General features: G+C 51.1%; 1 protein-coding gene across 1 annotated transcript in view; it reads left to right on the top strand.

The window, feature by feature from the left end:
* vaspb (vasodilator stimulated phosphoprotein b) overlaps positions 1-17,662 on the top strand; it is a 134,120-nt gene that overhangs the window by 110,736 nt on the left and 5,722 nt on the right. The window contains exons 7-11 of the mRNA XM_041179217.1: positions 500-633; positions 3,098-3,146; positions 4,484-4,529; positions 7,495-7,540; positions 10,833-10,895. Of these exons, the coding sequence (XP_041035151.1) occupies positions 500-633; positions 3,098-3,146; positions 4,484-4,529; positions 7,495-7,540; positions 10,833-10,895 (338 nt within the window). The remainder of the gene's footprint in view (positions 1-499; positions 634-3,097; positions 3,147-4,483; positions 4,530-7,494; positions 7,541-10,832; positions 10,896-17,662) is intronic.

The raw sequence follows: 17,662 nt of genomic DNA, 5'->3' as shown, positions 1-17,662 counted from the left end.
GCTATCGTCCTGGCAACATCCCAAAGCGCTCCACAGCTTTTTTTTTGTAAGAAGAAAACTACTGTCACTGTTAAAATGCAGGAGACGGGCGCACAGCAAGCTCCCACAACAGCCGTGAAATTAAATGCCCGGGTAAAAACCCCCCCTCCCCGGGCGCTGGTCAAGGGTGCGAGGGGCCGGGGAGTTCTCCCTGGTGACCTGGCCAACGCGCGCGCCCTCCTGCCAACATCGGCCGAGCAGATTAGCGGCCCGCGGGATCTTGCTGTGCGCAGGCGGGCCGCCCGTGCGCTTTGGCCCCTGTTGCGTGCGTGCAGCAGCGCTCCCTGGGCGTTGAATTCGGCCGGGGAGAGCTTTGCGGCATCCTGGGTTCGGGAAAGGCACGGTCGAAAACTCGAGTCTTTGTCTTTTTTTTTTCTGGATCCGCTTCTCCGGTTTGCCCGATTTTAAACTCTTTTTAACCTCTGGACTGTCTCTCTCTCTCTCTCTCCCCCACCACCAGGCTGAGGAGAATGCTCGCTCGAGTGGAAGCTCCAGCCCCAGGAGTGACAGCAACAGAAGTGGGGGCGGAGGGGGCAGTGGTGGTGGTGGTGGTGGTGGTCTGATGGAGGAGATGAGCGCCATGTTGGCAAGAAGGTGAAGTTTTGGGGGGCTGATCGGTAGGGGAGGGGCTGCGCGTTCCTGTCAGTAATTTACCGCTTGCCACCCCAGTTTCTGTCCCTTGTCAGATGCCAGTGGCTGCTTTGTCAAGCGGCTGTGTTTTTTTTGCTCCTGTGCAGCCGCTCCTGGTTTAAAGGATGGTCACCTTACTGGGCTGGCTATCCAGAGACCCTCCGGAGACATGAGCTGAAACCCCACCCACGGCAGCCGGTGGGGACACGAGCAAGGAGCAGGAGTAGGGCCACTCAGCCCCTCGAGCCTGCTCCGCTGTTTAATAAGATCATGGCTGATCCGATAGTAACCCGAAACCTGCATCCCCCCGCAACCCCCCGATAGCCTATCACCCCCCCCCCCCCCCACCCTTGCTTACCAAATATCTACTCACCTCGACCTTAAAAAATATCCAAAGACTCTCCTTCCACCACCTTTTCAGGAAGAGAGTTCCAAAGATTCACAACCCTTGGAGCGAAAAAATTTCACCTCATCTCCGTTTTAAATGGGCGACCCCTTATTTTTAACCAGTGACCACACCACCCCCACCTCGTTCTAGCTCCTCCCGCAAGAGGAAACATCTTCTCCACATCCACCCTGTCAAGACCCCTCAGGATCTTATATGTTTAAATTCAATTAATAAATAAAACCTGGAATTGAAAGTTGGTTTCAGTCATGGTGACTGTGAAAACAAATTGTTGTTAAAAACCCCATCTGGTTCACTAATGTCCTTTAGGGGAAGGAAATCTGCCACCCTAACCCGGTCGGGCCTACATGTGACTCCAGGCCCACATCAATGTGGTTGACTCTTAACTGCCCCTCTGAGATGGCCCAGCAAGACACTCAGGTGTATTCAAGGTAGCTGCTCAACCCCACCTTCTTGAAGTCGCTTGGGGGTGGTCACCAAACGCTGGCCCAGCCAGATCACCCACATCCCACGAGCACAGTAAAAGATAAAGAGCCCGCCTCACCTCTTCTCACAGCATCGTACAATCAACGCAGGAGGAGGCCATTCTGCCCTTTGTGCCTACACTCTCTGTCCTAGACAGGATATGGAGAAACTGTTTCCAGTAGCAGGTGCATCAAAAGCCAGAGGACAGATAATTCATGGAAGCGGCAGAGAGATGACCACCAGATTTTTATTTTTTCCTTGCACAGAGAGTCTGGAATGACCTAGAATGTGCTTATCTGTGAGTCTGGTAGAAGCGGATCCAATAAGTTTGAAAAAGGAATTGGATATTTGGGTTAGAATTCAGAGCATTTGCAAGAAATGGACCTAATTAGGGTAGCCAGTCCAGGCACAATGGGCCGAATGGCCTCCTGTTGTGATGGCTGTGAGAAGATGCGAGGAATATTCTTTCTCCGAGATGTTCCGCTCTCAGGGGTGTTTCCTGGCAACAGTTCTCCACCTCTTCGTCTGTAACCAATCACGTGGCAGCCAATTTACGCACAGCAAGAGCCCACAATGCGATGATGACCAAGTAATCGGTTCCTGGTGGGATAATTATTAGCCAGGGCATTAGAGAGAACTCCCCTGCTCTGCGAAATAGTGGTCGTGGGGTCTTTGATGTTTACCTGAGAGGGCATATGGGGCCTCAGTGTAACAGAGGGTTGCCAACTGTGCTTAAATGTGTTCCTGGAGGTTCCATCACATGACTCGCCCCCACACTCCAGCCATTAGTCGGCCAACAGGTCCATCCTTGTGACATACGGCCTTCCTACGCCAATCGGAAAGCAAAACGACTCATTACCCAATTGGATGATGCTTGACTGTCAGCCAAACAGACTTTTTTCCCCCCATTTTCAATATTTTTATACCTGGTAAAGAGAAACGTTCAGACAAAATGATCAAAAAAATATACATTTTTTGAATGTCCCGTTGGATTTTTCTCCAGGATTGCACCCAGCAGTGTCCTGGAGATTGACCTTCAATTCCTGGAGCCTCCAGACCAATCCTGGAGGGTTTGCAGCTGTAATTTAACTTCACGTCCACCAAGACGATGCTCCCGGTAGTGCTGCACTCTCTCAGTACCGCACGGGGGGTGGGGGAGGAGCGTCACCTTTGGCTCTCGCTGGGTGCGACGTGACGCTGCAAACCCTCGGACGCTCCGGCCAAATTAGAGAACCCGTGTGCCCACTGCCCACCTCGGCTTGGCCTCTGCGGTGCGGACCTTGCCCCAGTGCGTTGGTAGCCCCGAGGGCCTGGTGACCGTGTGGCATCGCGACGGTACAGGAGGTGCCGAGATCAGCTCGTCCAGCGCTGCGATTGAATCTGTGACCCTCTAGCCTGAGAGTCAGACACCTGCTGACTAAACTTGGCCGCTGGGTGGGGGGGTGGTGGGATGGGGGGAGAAACTCGGCTATCATGATGAACCGGGGGGTGGGGGGGCAACGCTTCCGTAATCTTGTCTTCGCTGAACTCTTGTTTCCTTTTTCTTTCTCACTCCAGACGGAAAGTGACAGACAAGCCTCCCCCGAAGAAGGAGGAAGAACCAAACGTAAGTCACGCGGGGTTGTGTCCAGCCAATAGCGGCTCTGCCCTGATCGCCGCACCCGAACAAACCCCTCTCCCCTCCCGGCAGCGCGTGCCCAAACTGGTTTTGCCTCGCACGGGTGATTTTTGGCCTGGCGTAGAAGGATCTGTCTGACGCGATGAGGCTGGCTGGGCCTGTGATTCACTCTCTGTGGCCTTCGAACGCTGGGATGTTTTGTTATATTCCTGATAGCCAGTTGAACGTAGAAACCTTTGCGTGGGATAGATTTATTCACAGAGTGAAACATTACAGGTATATATCTCCTGACTCCACTCTGCTTCTGTGTCAGTATAAGTGCCTCTTTACATGTGCTCAAGCAACCATCCCAATCAATGCACCTCCACCTACATGTATTTGCCCTCGGGCGATGCAATTAACATGTGTCGTTCCTCAGGGTGGCACCTCTGGAATATCTAGTCCACAGGAGGGGACGTGTTGCCCTTGTGCCACTCGCACATGCCACCTGGTGGTTGCATTAAGTATGCCCATCATGATGCCTCTGGGGTGCCCACTGGAGAGGTGCAGGGAGACTCGATCACTGAGTGAGCAATCAACAACTGCTTATATTTATATAGCGCCCTTTACGTAATGAAACGGCCCAAGGTGCTCCACAAGAGCGTTATAAAACAAAGCACGACACCAAGCCACTTAAGGAGGTATTAGGTCAGATGACCAAAAGCTTGGTTGATTTTAAGGTAGGCTTTGAGGAGCATCTTAAAGGACAGAAATGAGGTGGAGAGGTTTAGGGAGAGAATTCTAGAGCTTAGGGCCCAGGCCGCTGAAGGCATCATTGGTGGTGTGATTAAAATCGGGGGGTGCTTAAGAGACCAGAATTAGAGCAGTGAAGATATCTCAACGTGGTGGGGGCTGGAGGAGATCACAGAGATAGGGAGGGGGCGAGGGTATGTAGGGATTTGAAAACCGGGCCGAGAGTTTTAAAATCAAGATGTTGCTTAACCAGAAGCCGGTGTAGGTCAACGAGCACTGCGGGTGATGTGGTGGGGGGGGGGGTGCGTAATGCACCTTGCTTTGAGTTAAGACATTGGCGGCAGAGTTTTGGATGACCTCAGGTTTACAGGGAGCAGGAGGCCAATCCGGAGTGCATTGGAATTGTCAAATGCAGAGGTGGGGAAGGCTGGAATGAGGGTTTTTAGCAATGGGGGAGCAGACTAGTGAGAACAATCGTGTTTTGAGAAGCGTTTGATAACTTGCGGCCTTGTGGGTGTCCAGCACTGTAAGGGGCTTTGCGGTGAATGCCTCCGGTGCTTAACCCAGTTGTCTTATTCTCTTTATTTTTCCAGGAAGATGTCACCACGGCGCCGAAAGTGCCAAGTGTTCACAGCAGCGGTACGGCTTAAATCCATGCCTGGCGAACAAGGCGACTCGGTCGTCCCCTTTAAACTCCCCTTTCAATTCCTGGCTCAGTTGACCAACACCGCCGGGTCAGAATGATAGCAGAGCTGAAAGGGTTCTTTTTTTTTTCTCTCTACGCCTTCAAGGCAGTTTAGCAGAGGTTGACTTGATTGGCCCCCTGGGATCAGAGGGATCGACCTGTAATGAGAGGCCTGAGTACATTGGGTCTATTTCCTCTGGAGCTTAGAAAGAATGAGGGGTGATGTCGGTGGAACATACAAGATGTGAGCAGTTTTGGGCCCCAGTATCTCGGGAAGGATGTGCTGGCCCTGGAGAGGGTCCTGAGGAGGTTCACGAGAACGATCCCAGGAATGAAAGGCTTAACATATGAGGAACGTTTGAGGACTCTGGGTCTATACTTGATGGAGTTTAGAAGGATGAGGGTGGATCTGATTGAAACTTACAGAATACTGAAAGGCCTGGATAGAGTGGACGTGGGGAAGATGTTTCCATTAGTAGGAGAGACTAGGACCCGAGGACACAGCCTCAGAGTAAAGAGAAGACCTTTTAGAACAGAGATGAGGAGAAACTTCTTTAGCCAGAGAGTGGTGAATCTATGGAATTCATTGCCACAGAAGGCTGTGGAGGCCAGGTCATTGAGTGTATTTGAGATGGAGATAGATAGGTTCTTGATTGGTAAGGGGATCAAAGGTTACGGGGAGAAGGCGGGAGAATGGGGTTGAGAAACTTATCAGCTATGATTGAATGGCGGAGCAGACTCGATGGGCCGATTGGCCTAATTTCTGCTCCTATGTCTTATGTTCTGAGGGATTGTTTCTGCTGATCGAAGAATCTAAAACACAAGGGGAGCAGCCTTGGGATGAGGGAGGGGCCGATCGCTTGGGACTGAGATGAGGAGAAATTTCTTTACTGGGAGGGTTGTGAATCTTTGGAATTCTCTGCAACCCCCCCCCCCCCCACCCCCCAAACCCCGAGGATTGTGGATGCTCCGTCGTTGAGCACTTCCATGTCTGGGGTAGGCAGATTTTTGGTGTCTGAGGGAATTAAGGGGTACGGGGAGTAGGCAGGAAAAGTGAAGTTGAAGCTCAAGGTCAGCCATGATCGCATTGAATGGCGGAGCAGGCTCGATGGGCCGAATGGCCTACTCATCCTATTTCTTGTGGGATGTGTGTGTCGCCGGCAAGGCCAGCATTTGTTGCCCATCCCTAACTGCCCTTGAACTGAGTGTCTTGCTATTTCAGAGGGGCAGTTAAGAGTCAACCCCGTGGCATTGGGTCTGGAGTCACGTGTAGGCCAGACCAGGTAAGGACGGCAGATTTCCCCCCCTAAAGGGGCATCAGTGAGCCAGTTTGGTTTTTCTGCAGCTAGGTTACATGGAGGTGAATAGCATAGATGTATTTAAAGGAAAGCTAGGTATAAGTACATGATGGAGAAGGGAATAGAAGGGTGTGGTGATAGGGTTGTTAATGAGGGTTGGGAAGAGCCGAATGTGGAGCCAATAATAACCTGTTCGCCAAAATGGCATATTATTGTGCCCATAAATTGTGTTTCCCCTTGAGTGGTGAAGACCAAGAGATGATCTAATTGAGGTGTTTAAGATAATTTAGGTGTCTGGGAGGGCTTGACAGGTAATTCCCCACCCCAACCCCCCCAACACTGCCTCGAGAGTCTAGAACTAGGGATCACAGTCTCAGCGTAAGGGCCAGACCAATTTCAGGCTGAGATGGGGAGAACTTCATCCCCTCCGAGGGTTGTGTATCTTTGGAATCCTGTGCCCCAGAGGGCAGTGGATGCTCAGTCATTGAGTCTATTCAAGACTTGAGATTGATAGACTTTTGGATACTAAGGAATAAGGGACTGGTGCAGGAAGGTGGAGTTGAGGTAGCAGACCAGCCATGATTGCACTGAATGACAGAGCAGGCGCAAGGGGCCGAATGGTCTCCTCCTGCCCCTAGTTCTCGTGATTAAAGGATCCGATGGAGCAGTTATGGAGGAACGAGCTTATCACCTCTTACCTGCCCTCAGGTGCCACCAAGTTATGGTTTGGGGAATGGCAGAAACCTAGATTCGTTGACTAGGCTCTCTTACCACGGAGCTTGGAGAACCCTACACCGAGGTTGCCAACTCTTGGAGACCCCCACCCTCTGCTTCTAGCTGTCCCACCTGGTCGAAGAGCCCCTCTTTCTCCCATCCCTGTTACTTTTCTAAATAAAATAAACTAAGATTAAAAAGCACTTTTTTATAACGCCCCTGACAATTATTCTCCCTGATGTTGTTCGCAATGTTGTTCAGGAGATTAATGGTCAAATCTGATGGGCAGAGTGACCTCCGCCTGTGCCGTAAATGACACTGTGACTCCTGGGCAAATCCTGGAGGGTTGGCAACCTTATTCACAAGGGGCAAGTGTAAGTTGAAGCTGAGAAACCCATAAGACAATTCAGATCAAAGCTATTTGGGTCGTTGTACACTTAAGCTCTGTGGGGCCTGACTCCTGAGCTGAATCCACAGAGAAATGCTGTCACCGCTCTTGAGTTCGGCTTTACCTCGTCCTCGCCTCGCTGGCGGACTGACGTGAATTGGCGCCTCGTCCAATCAGAGTTGGCTCGCCAACCAATCAGCACCCTCTTCTCCTGTAAGTGTAAATTGTTGTGACACTTTGAAATTTGGCATTCTTGCATTTGTCCTGATGAGTGCAAGACGAAAAGTTTCGACAACATGTCCCCCCTCCCACTCTCTTCTCCTGTAGTGTAAATTGTTGTGATGGTTTGAAATTTGGCATTCGTGCATTTGTCCTGATGAGTGCAAGACGAAAAGCTTCGACAACATGACCCCCTCCCCTTTCCCCCCGCTTAGTGAAAACTGCATGCTGGCTTTAGCCTCGCCAGATAAAGCAACTTTAAGTGAAAATTGTCTTTTCTTTCTTGTTGCCCATTTTTAGATTCTGTTAAGAGACCATGGGAAAAACCCAGCTCGGCAGTCTCCAGGTGAGTGCTACGCTTGCTCGTCGAAGTTCTGAGGTGAAAGGTCGCTTCAGGTGATTGTGAGGTGACTTCCTCCCCCCCCTCTCTCCTCAGCTGGGAAAAGCTGCTTCAGGTGGCGAGTTTGTGAAACCCTTGCGTGTTAAGGGTCACCGTCGCGTACAAGGGCTGTTGCCGTCTCCTGTTAGCCCGGTTGCTAAGTGGGTCTCTGTGTCGCACTGAAGGCCGGAGTAGGGCCGAGGCTTTGGGAGCTGCCCTGTGCTGAGCGTCACAAAGTGAAGATCCATGGTGGAACTGGAGAACTGGAGACTCGAGAGCCGACGAGGGGCTTTGACTGTACCGGAAAAGCAGGCGCTGATTCTCCACTAAATTAGTTACTGGCGTTCGGAGTTAAAGTCGCTGATGTGTGACGGGAGGGGGCTGGTATTTTGAGGAGTGGGGGAGGGGGATGCCCTGTGGAGATCTGCTTGTGAGAGAGAGCTGGTTGTGTAGGGGGAGAGAGAGAGAGAGCAGGGCGGGGTGTTGGTGGCGAGTGTTTCAATCCACCCCCCAGCCTGTGCTGAAATATGCACTTGAGCATCCAGGTTTGCTGTTTAGAACAGATTAGGAGAACTGTGATGAACCAGAGAGATTGAGTCCCGCTGCTGAGGCTGGGTGGTCAATTAAACATTTTGAAACTGCGGTGGATTTTGTTGGGTTGAGGGTATTCAGGGGAGCCAAGGCAGGGAGACAGTGTTTGAGATAAAGATCAGCCTGGATCCGACTGAATGGACGAAATGGGTTTGAGGAGCTGTTCAATGACCACTTCCCGACGTGGAACCTGTTAGGCCGGGTCTCATTAGCTCAACTTGCTGGGCAACAATTCGCTCAGTTACATCACCGGTCATTTTATCAAACGCTGTGGTGGGAGCCCTGTTCTGTCACTTTTGCTAACCCTGGTAGCGCTCAGTTTTTGAAATCTCCCATCTCTTGCCCTCCAGCCCGATTCAAAATCTTATTTCACAATGAATTGCCTCTCTTTAAAAGCCTCAACGTGTCTGTGTCATCCTGCGGAGGTACATTCCAGCCTCTCACAGAAGCACGTTTCTCTGACTTCACCTCCTTGACTGGTTTGGAAGCGCTTATCTCCGTCCTTTCCTGAAGCTAACAGGATACCTGGTTAGGAAGTGGACTGAGGCTTTGTTTTATAATTTGTTCTCAGGGTCTGGGTGTCACTGACAGGGTTCCCAATCCAGATACAGCCTCCGCGCATGCCCCCTTCAGTGGATAGCTGCCAACCACTTTGAAATGTTAGAATATACAGCAATGAAATGGGCCATTCTTTTATTATTGGGATGTGAGCATCACTGGTAAGGCCAATATTTATTGCCCCATCCCTAATTGCCCTTCACAAGGTGGTGGGTGAGCTGCTTCCTTGAACCACGGCAGTCCATGTGGTGTAGGTACACCCACAGTGCTGTTAGGGAGGCTTTTGACCCAGCGACAGTGAAGGAACGGCCAATATATTTCCAATTCAGGGTGGTGAGTGGCTTGGGAGGGGAACTTCCATGTAGTGGTGTTCCCCATGTGTCTGCTGCCCTTGTCCTTCTAGAAGGTAGAGGTTGTGAGCTTGGAAGGTGCTGTCGAAGGAGCCTTGGCGAGTTGCTGCAGTGCATCTTGTCGATGGTACACACACTGCTGCTATTGTGTGTCGATGGTGGAGGGAGTGAATGTTGAAGGTGGTGGATGGGGTGTCAATCAAGTGGGGCTGCTTTACCCTGGAATATGTTGAGTGTTGTCGGAGCTGCACTCATCCAGGCATCCAACTGAAGTGTGGATGCTGCACGTGAACTTCCTCCCACCCTTCTCCATCTCACCCTATCATACCCTTCTACTCCTTTCTCCCTCGTGTTTATCCAGCTCCCCCTTCAATAAATCTACGCTATTCACCTCAACCACTCTTTCTAGTAGCGAGTTCCACATCCTCACCATTCTCTGGGTGAAGACGTTTCTCCTGAATTCCCTGTGAGATTTATTAGTGACTCTCTTGTATTTATGCCCTCTAGTTTTAGATTCCCCCCACAATTAATACTTGCATGTAGCACCTATAGCAGTGTAAAATATCCCAAGATGTTATCGAACACAATATGATTATTGCCTGATATTTTTTAAGCTGAGTTAATATTCTCAAAACTGCCTTGGCCTGGAATATGCTGTCGGTTCAATGACGTAACTATTACCACGCGATGGTTTCCTAGTTGGTAAGGATGGGTTGAGAGAGTGCGAGAGATCACGAGGCAACATACGGATCAGGGGCTCATCAAGGCGCAACATGTCGTAGAATTTACAGACCTGCACAGCCGAGGCCAGGCCTGTCTCAAGCAATCCCCATCACAGTTCCCCCACTAGGTCCTTACCCAAAAAAAAACCCCAATCCCAGTTGGCTAGTCAGCTGTATGAAGTACAGGCTTAGAGAAGGTTGACCAACAAAAGTAGTTCCCATTCGCTGATGGTTCAAGGACTGGAGGACACAGATTTAAGGTTTTGGGCGAGAGATTATGAGGGGAAAGGGGAATGTGAGGAAGAATTTTCTTTTTTGTACACAGCGAATTGTAAATACCTGGAGCTCGCTACCCACCGGAGTGGTGGAAGCGGAGGCGATGAATGATTTCAAAAGGAAATTGGATGGGCATTTGAGGGGAATAAACTCGCAGGGCTACAGAGAGAGTGGGTGACCGGGGGTGGGGGGGGGTGGGGGCTGCAGAATGGGACTGAGTGGATTACTCGACAGAGAGCTGGCATGGATTCGATGGGCCGAATGGCCTCCCATGCTGTAATGCGTTTAACCTTCTTCAGTTTGAACCAGCGATTATTTGTGACTTGCTCCCTTACAGCCCTATCTTTAACCCCCCTCGGTACAGTTTCTGATGGAATTCAGTGCGCAAGATAATGCGACCTCTGGTCAGGAATGAGGAGCGTTGGGTATGAGGTTGAGTAGATATTCTGTAGACTTGTTTTTTACATTTGAAGAATGCGAAATATGTTGGAGAACCTTCAGTTGGGAAGTCGACCAGGTCGGGTAGAGGTTGTGACCGGTGGATTGTCAATAACCTGAGGAAGGGCCGAGTTTGATGAAGAATTGACCTTTGGTGCCTCGCTAACTGGTCATTCTTCGAACAGATGTTTACCTCATCTTCCAGCTGGTTTAGCCAGTGAGAGGTTCAACATTGGAGCCCCACTCCATCCAAAGTGACGTCTCTTTGTTTCTTCATGTGTTTTTTTTTTTGCTCTCTTGTTTGACCTCTCTCTCGCTCTGCAGAGGCAACTCCATACTGAAGACGGCCGATTCCTCAAGCAGCACACCCGGCGGGGTTCATCCTAGGTATTCAACGTTAAAATCGCTGGGTCATGGCACACGAATGGGGTGTGACAACCAAGGGTTAAAGAATTGGGGAAGGGGATAAGCATTTTGGCCATCCATTTCGTTTTAAATTGTCCATTCGGTCATCCGTTTCGTTTTAAGTTGCCCACTCGGTCATCCGTTTCGTTTTAAGTTGCCCACTCGGTCATCCGTTTCGTTTTAAGTTGCCCACTCAGTCATCCGTTTCGTTTTAAGTTGCCCACTCGGTCATCCGTTTCGTTTTAAGTCGCCCACTCGGTCATCCGTTTCGTTTTAAGTCGCCCACTCGGTCATCCGTTTCGTTTTAAGTTGCCCACTCATTTTAAGTTGTCCACTCGTTCATCCATTTTTGTTTTAAACCGTCCACTTGGCTCGCAGTCATTTGCTCATGTTCCTTTTGATGAAGGAGGCCTCGAGGTTTTATTTTTAAACCTTTCCAAGGCCTTTTATCAAGTCCTTCAGTGGTCACTTGCTCCCTCGCTTGGCGCGGTGTCTGGTCACGGGGAATCAGCTGCTCCTGTGCCTCCCAATAAATCCTAAGGTGGAGCATAACCGCAGAGACGGAAGCTGCAGTTCGCCACCTGGTGCTGATGCTGTTGACGGTGGGGGGTGGGGGGGTGGCGGTGGAGGGGGGAGGCTAGATACCCCTGAGCCAGGAAGAGGTGAAAAATATCCATAGTTTGTTTTTTGGTAGAATTCATTCTTGGGACAGAGGAGTCACTGGCAAGGCCAGCATTTAGGGTCCCTCCCTAGCTGATATAACTGCTTGGATTACTCAGCCATATAGGAGTTATGCACAGGCCCCCAGACCTGGGTAAGGACGGCAGATTGTTTACCCTAAAGGACATTTGAGAACACATTGGGTTTTCTTTTTTAATATGACAGCTGCACAGTTGCTGCTATTAAGACCAGATTTTTCCTTCCCAGGTTTATTATTTTGTAATCGCTAATTCTTGCCCAAGTGGGGCTTGACCCTCCCGTTCTCTGGATTGTTAGGGGAGGCCCTTGGATTAGCGACCCAGTAACGTGACCACCATGCTACCTGACCCGAGGCCCCCTGATTGTGTGGGAGCCGTGAGGGGATTGGATGAGACGACGCCCAAGCATGCAGACCAGAGTAAGGGGCGAGTGGGTCTGTACCCCCAGCGGGACTGGGGAGACAAGTTGGGGCAGTTCTATTACTTTTTTTGTTTGGTCTGTGTGTCTCCGTACTCCCCTCTACTGCGTAAACGGGGACGTCGCACTGGAGTTGGAAGAGCAGAATCCAGGGCCCGGATTCTCCCGGTAACGAGGGAGCCTGGATGTGTGCGGGTTCCATAAATGTATCCATCAGCAATTCCTTCGTGTCCCTCACTCGTGGTCACCCAACACCCTTGGTACGGTTAGGTCCTTCCCTTGTCTGATCCAGGTCGGCCAGAATAAGTTGTTTAAACATTAATTCAGGCCCACGTGTGTTGGCCTTTTTGATTTCAATACAATCCAATCTTTTTTTGCAAACTGCAGATTACTGTGATTGGATATTGGGCAAATTTGAAATCAGTTCCCCCTTCTCCCCCCCACCCACCCCCTCCCTCCCGGGGCTCTCTCATACCTCCCCCCTAAACTTTAACCCCGGTTGTGCACTATTTTGCTACTATGAAGGCTTCTGCGCAAACAGCTATCAGCTTTGGGGCACTGGGCAGTGGCTTCAACAGCGCTGAGGCTATTTAAATTCAGGATGTCTTCGTTTAGGTGACAGTCGAAGCGAAGCAGGTAACACTCTGGCCTCCGAGTCAGACGGTTGTGGGTTCAAGCCCCACTCCAGTACTGAGGGAGTGCAGCACTGTCAGAGGTGCCATCTTTCAGATGAGATGTTAAGTTGAGGCACAGCCAGCCTGCCTCACGATGGGATCCATCGGCCACTTGTTTAAAACAAGAGTAGGGGAGTTTTCCCTGGTCAATATTCATTTCTCATATCAATGTCACAAAAACAGATTATCTAGACATATACCACATTGCTGTTTGTGGGAGCTTGCTGTGTGCAAATTGGCTGCTGTGTTTCCTACATTGCAACAGTGACTACATTTCCAAAAAAAAAGTACTTAATTGACTGCAAAATGCTTTGGGATGTCTTGAGCTTGTGAAAGGTGCGATAGAAATGCAAGTTTTTTTAACCTCTTTCTTTCTCTCTCTCTCTCTCTCCCCCCCTCCCTGCCCCCCTTTCTCTCTCTCTTTCTCCCACTCTCTCTCTCTCTCTCCCACTCCCTGCCCCCCTTCTCTCTCTCTCTCTCCCTACCCCCCTTTCTCTCTCTCTCCCTACCCCTTTTCTCTCTCTCTCTCTCCCTACCCCTTTTCTCTCTCTCTCTCTCCCTACCCCTTTTCTCTCTCTCTCTCTCTCTCCTTACCCCTTTTCTCTCTCTCTCTCCTTACCCCTTTTCTCTCTCTCTCTCCCTACCCCTTTTCTCTCTCTCTCTCCCTACACCTTTTCTCTCTCTCTCCCTACCCCTTTTCTCTCTCTCTCTCCCTACACCTTTTCTCTCTCTCTCCCTACCCCTTTTCTCTCTCTCCCTACCCCTTTTCTCTCTCTCCCTATACCTTTTCTCTCTCTCTCTCTCTCCCTACCCCTTTTCTCTCTCTCTCTCCCTACCCCTTTTCTCTCTCCCTACCCCTTTTCTCTCTCTCTCCCTACCCCTTTTCTCTCTCTCTCCCTACCCCTTTTCTCTCTCTCTCCCTACCCCTTTTCTCTCTCTCTCCCTACCCCTTTTCTCTCTCTCTCCCTACCCCTTTTCTCTCTCTCTCTCTCCCTACCCCTTTTCTCTCTCTCTCTCTCCCTACCCCTTTTCTCTCTCTCTCTCTCCCTACCCCTTTTCTCTCTCTCTCTCTCCCTACCCCTTTTCTCTCTCTCTCTCTCTCTCTCCCTACCCCTTTTCTCTCTCTCTCTCTCCCTACCCCTTTTCTCTCTCTCTCTCCCTACCCCTTTTCTCTCTCTCTCTCCCTACCCCTTTCTCTCTCTCTCCCTGCCCCTTTTCTCTCTCTCTCTCTCTCTTTACCCCTTTTCTCTCTCTCTCTCCCTACCCCTTTTCTCTCTCTCTCTCCCTACCCCTTTTCTCTCTCTCTCTCCCTACCCCTTTTCTCTCTCTCTCTCCCTACCCCTTTTCTCTCTCTCTCTCCCTACCCCTTTTCTCTCTCTCTCTCCCTACCCCTTTTCTCTCTCTCTCTCCCTACCCCTTTTCTCTCTCTCTCTCCCTACCCCTTTTCTCTCTCTCTCTCCCTACCCCTTTTCTCTCTCTCTCTCTCCCTACCCCTTTTCTCTCTCTCTCTCTCCCTACCCCTTTTCTCTCTCTCTCTCCCTACCCCTTTACTCTCTCTCTCTCTCCCTGCCCCTTTTCTCTCTCTCTCTCTCTCCTTACCCCTTTTCTCGCTCTCTCCTTACCCCTTTTCTCTCTCTCTCCCTACCCCTTTTCTCTCTCTCCCTAACCCTTTTCTCGCTCTCTCTCCCTAACCCTTTTCTCTCTCTCCCTACCCCTTTGCTCTCTCTCTCTCTCCCTGCCCCTTTTCTCTCTCTCTCTCTCTCCTTACCCCTTTTCTCGCTCTCTCCTTACCCCTTTTCTCTCTCTCTCTCCCTACCCCTTTTCTCGCTCTCTCTCCCTACCCCTTTTCTCGCTCTCTCTCCCTACCCCTTTTCTCGCTCTCTCTCCCTACCCCTTTTCTCGCTCTCTCTCCCTACCCCTTTTCTCGCTCTCTCTCCCTACCCCTTTTCTCGCTCTCTCTCCCTACCCCTTTTCTCGCTCTCTCTCCCTACCCCTTTTCTCGCTCTCTCTCCCTACCCCTTTTCTCGCTCTCTCTCCCTACCCCTTTTCTCGCTCTCTCTCCCTACCCCTTTTCTCGCTCTCTCTCCCTACCCCTTTTCTCGCTCTCTCTCCCTACCCCTTTTCTCGCTCTCTCTCCCTACCCCTTTTCTCGCTCTCTCTCCCTACCCCTTTTCTCGCTCTCTCTCCCTACCCCTTTTCTCGCTCTCTCTCCCTACCCCTTTTCTCGCTCTCTCTCCCTACCCCTTTTCTCGCTCTCTCTCCCTACCCCTTTTCTCGCTCTCTCTCCCTACCCCTTTTCTCGCTCTCTCTCCCTACCCCTTTTCTCGCTCTCTCTCCCTACCCCTTTTCTCGCTCTCTCTCCCTACCCCTTTTCTCGCTCTCTCTCCCTACCCCTTTTCTCGCTCTCTCTCCCTACCCCTTTTCTCGCTCTCTCTCCCTACCCCTTTTCTCGCTCTCTCTCCCTACCCCTTTTCTCGCTCTCTCTCCCTACCCCTTTTCTCGCTCTCTCTCCCTACCCCTTTTCTCGCTCTCTCTCCCTACCCCTTTTCTCGCTCTCTCTCCCTACCCCTTTTCTCGCTCTCTCTCCCTACCCCTTTTCTCGCTCTCTCTCCCTACCCCTTTTCTCGCTCTCTCTCCCTACCCCTTTTCTCGCTCTCTCTCCCTACCCCTTTTCTCGCTCTCTCTCCCTACCCCTTTTCTCGCTCTCTCTCCCTACCCCTTTTCTCGCTCTCTCTCCCTACCCCTTTTCTCGCTCTCTCTCCCCTACCCCTTTTCTCGCTCTCTCTCCCTACCCCTTTTCTCGCTCTCTCTCCCTACCCCTTTTCTCGCTCTCTCTCCCTACCCCTTTTCTCGCTCTCTCTCCCTACCCCTTTTCTCGCTCTCTCTCCCTACCCCTTTTCTCGCTCTCTCTCCCTACCCCTTTTCTCGCTCTCTCTCCCTACCCCTTTTCTCGCTCTCTCTCCCTACCCCTTTTCTCGCTCTCTCTCCCTACCCCTTTTCTCGCTCTCTCTCCCTACCCCTTTTCTCGCTCTCTCTCCCTACCCCTTTTCTCGCTCTCTCTCCCTACCCCTTTTCTCGCTCTCTCTCCCTACCCCTTTTCTCGCTCTCTCTCCCTACCCTTTTCTCGCTCTCTCTCCCTACCCTTTTCTCGCTCTCTCTCCCTACCCCTTTTCTCGCTCTCTCTCTCCCTACCCCTTTTCTCGCTCTCTCTCTCCTTACCCCTTTTCTCGCTCTCTCCCTACCCCTTTTCTCTCTCTCTCTCCCTACCCCTTTTCTCTCTCTCTCTCCCTACCCCTTTTCTCGCTCTCTCCCTACCCCTTTTCTCGCTCTCTCCCTACCCCTTTTCTCGCTCTCTCTCCCTACCCCTTTTCTCGCTCTCTCTCCCTACCCCTTTTCTCGCTCTCTCTCCCTACCCCTTTTCTCGCTCTCTCTCCCTACCCCTTTTCTCGCTCTCTCTCCCTACCCCTTTTCTCGCTCTCTCTCCCTACCCCTTTTCTCGCTCTCTCTCTCCCTACCCCTTTTCTCGCTCTCTCTCCCTACCCCTTTTCTCGCTCTCTCTCTCCCTACCCCTTTTCTCGCTCTCTCTCTCCCTACCCCTTTTCTCGCTCTCTCTCTCCCTACCCCTTTTCTCGCTCTCTCTCTCCCTACCCCTTTTCTCGCTCTCTCTCCCTACCCCTTTTCTCGCTCTCTCTCCCTACCCCTTTTCTCGCTCTCTCTCCCTACCCCTTTTCTCGCTCTCTCTCTCCCTACCCCTTTTCTCGCTCTCTCTCTCCCTACCCCTTTTCTCGCTCTCTCTGTCCCTACCCCTTTTCTCGCTCTCTCTCTCCCTACCCCTTTTCTCGCTCTCTCTCTCCCTACCCCTTTTCTCGCTCTCTCTCTCCCTACCCCTTTTCTCGCTCTCTCTCTCCCTACCCCTTTTCTCGCTCTCTCTCTCCCTACCCCTTTTCTCGCTCTCTCTCTCCCTACCCCTTTTCTCGCTCTCTCTGTCCCTACCCCTTTTCTCGCTCTCTCTCTCCCTACCCCTTTTCTCGCTCTCTCTCTCCCTACCCCTTTTCTCGCTCTCTCTCTCCCTACCCCTTTTCTCGCTCTCTCTGCCCACCCCTTTTCTCTCTCTTTCTCTCTCTCTCTATCTCTCTTTGGATTTAACCTTGTTGACTCTTCCCTTTCCAGGCAATTGGATTACCTTCTCAAAGCCTTTACTAAGTAGGGATAGAACGAGACTGGCATAGTTTCCTGTTTTACATTGATTATCCCTACAACCCCCACCCCAAAACAGGCACATTACATGGACTGGGACATCAGTCCAGTTCCTAAGGGACGGTTGACCAGTTCAGCCATGTTTGTTTCAGGATGTTACATACGAATGTATGAATTAGAAGCAGGAGTCTGCTCCGCTATACACTAAGATCATGGCTGATCTGAATGTGGCCTCAATGCCCCTATCCCACCTACTTCCCATAGCCTTTGTCTCCCTTGTCTACCCCGGCCTTAAAAATATTCAATGGCCCTGTCTCTACTGCTCTCTGGGGAAGAGAGTTCCAAAGATCCACGACCCTCAGAGAGAAAATTTCTCCTCATCTCCATCTTAAATGGGAGACCCCTTACTTATAAACTGTTTGAGGGAAGGAATGCATCTTGCTGCGTTTGCTCTGGTTAACGGGGGCAATTATTGGATTAACCTTCCCGGAGTGAGACCGTGCTTTGTGGTTTATTCCCCAGTCTATCCGAGCACACAAACACCTTCCTAGGTCAGGTGCAGATTGGGTTAGGTGTAGAATAGAGGTCTCCCTTCCCCAGGCAGCCTGGGTTTGGAATTGGGATGTTTAAGCACTGGTCCAAAGCCTCATCATCTCTACCCTACCGGTTGTGATGCTTCTCCATGTCCCCACATCCTGACTGCAACGGTCAATTTGCTGATGACTTAGGCATTGCACAGAGGTGACCACAGGCCAAAAAGCC

The sequence above is a fragment of the Carcharodon carcharias genome, chromosome 34 (assembly GCF_017639515.1).
Source record: "Carcharodon carcharias isolate sCarCar2 chromosome 34, sCarCar2.pri, whole genome shotgun sequence".
Taxonomy (NCBI): Eukaryota; Metazoa; Chordata; class Chondrichthyes; order Lamniformes; family Lamnidae; genus Carcharodon; species Carcharodon carcharias.
Note: the sequence above shows the minus strand (reverse complement) of the source record. Positions and strands in the feature narration are given on the sequence as shown.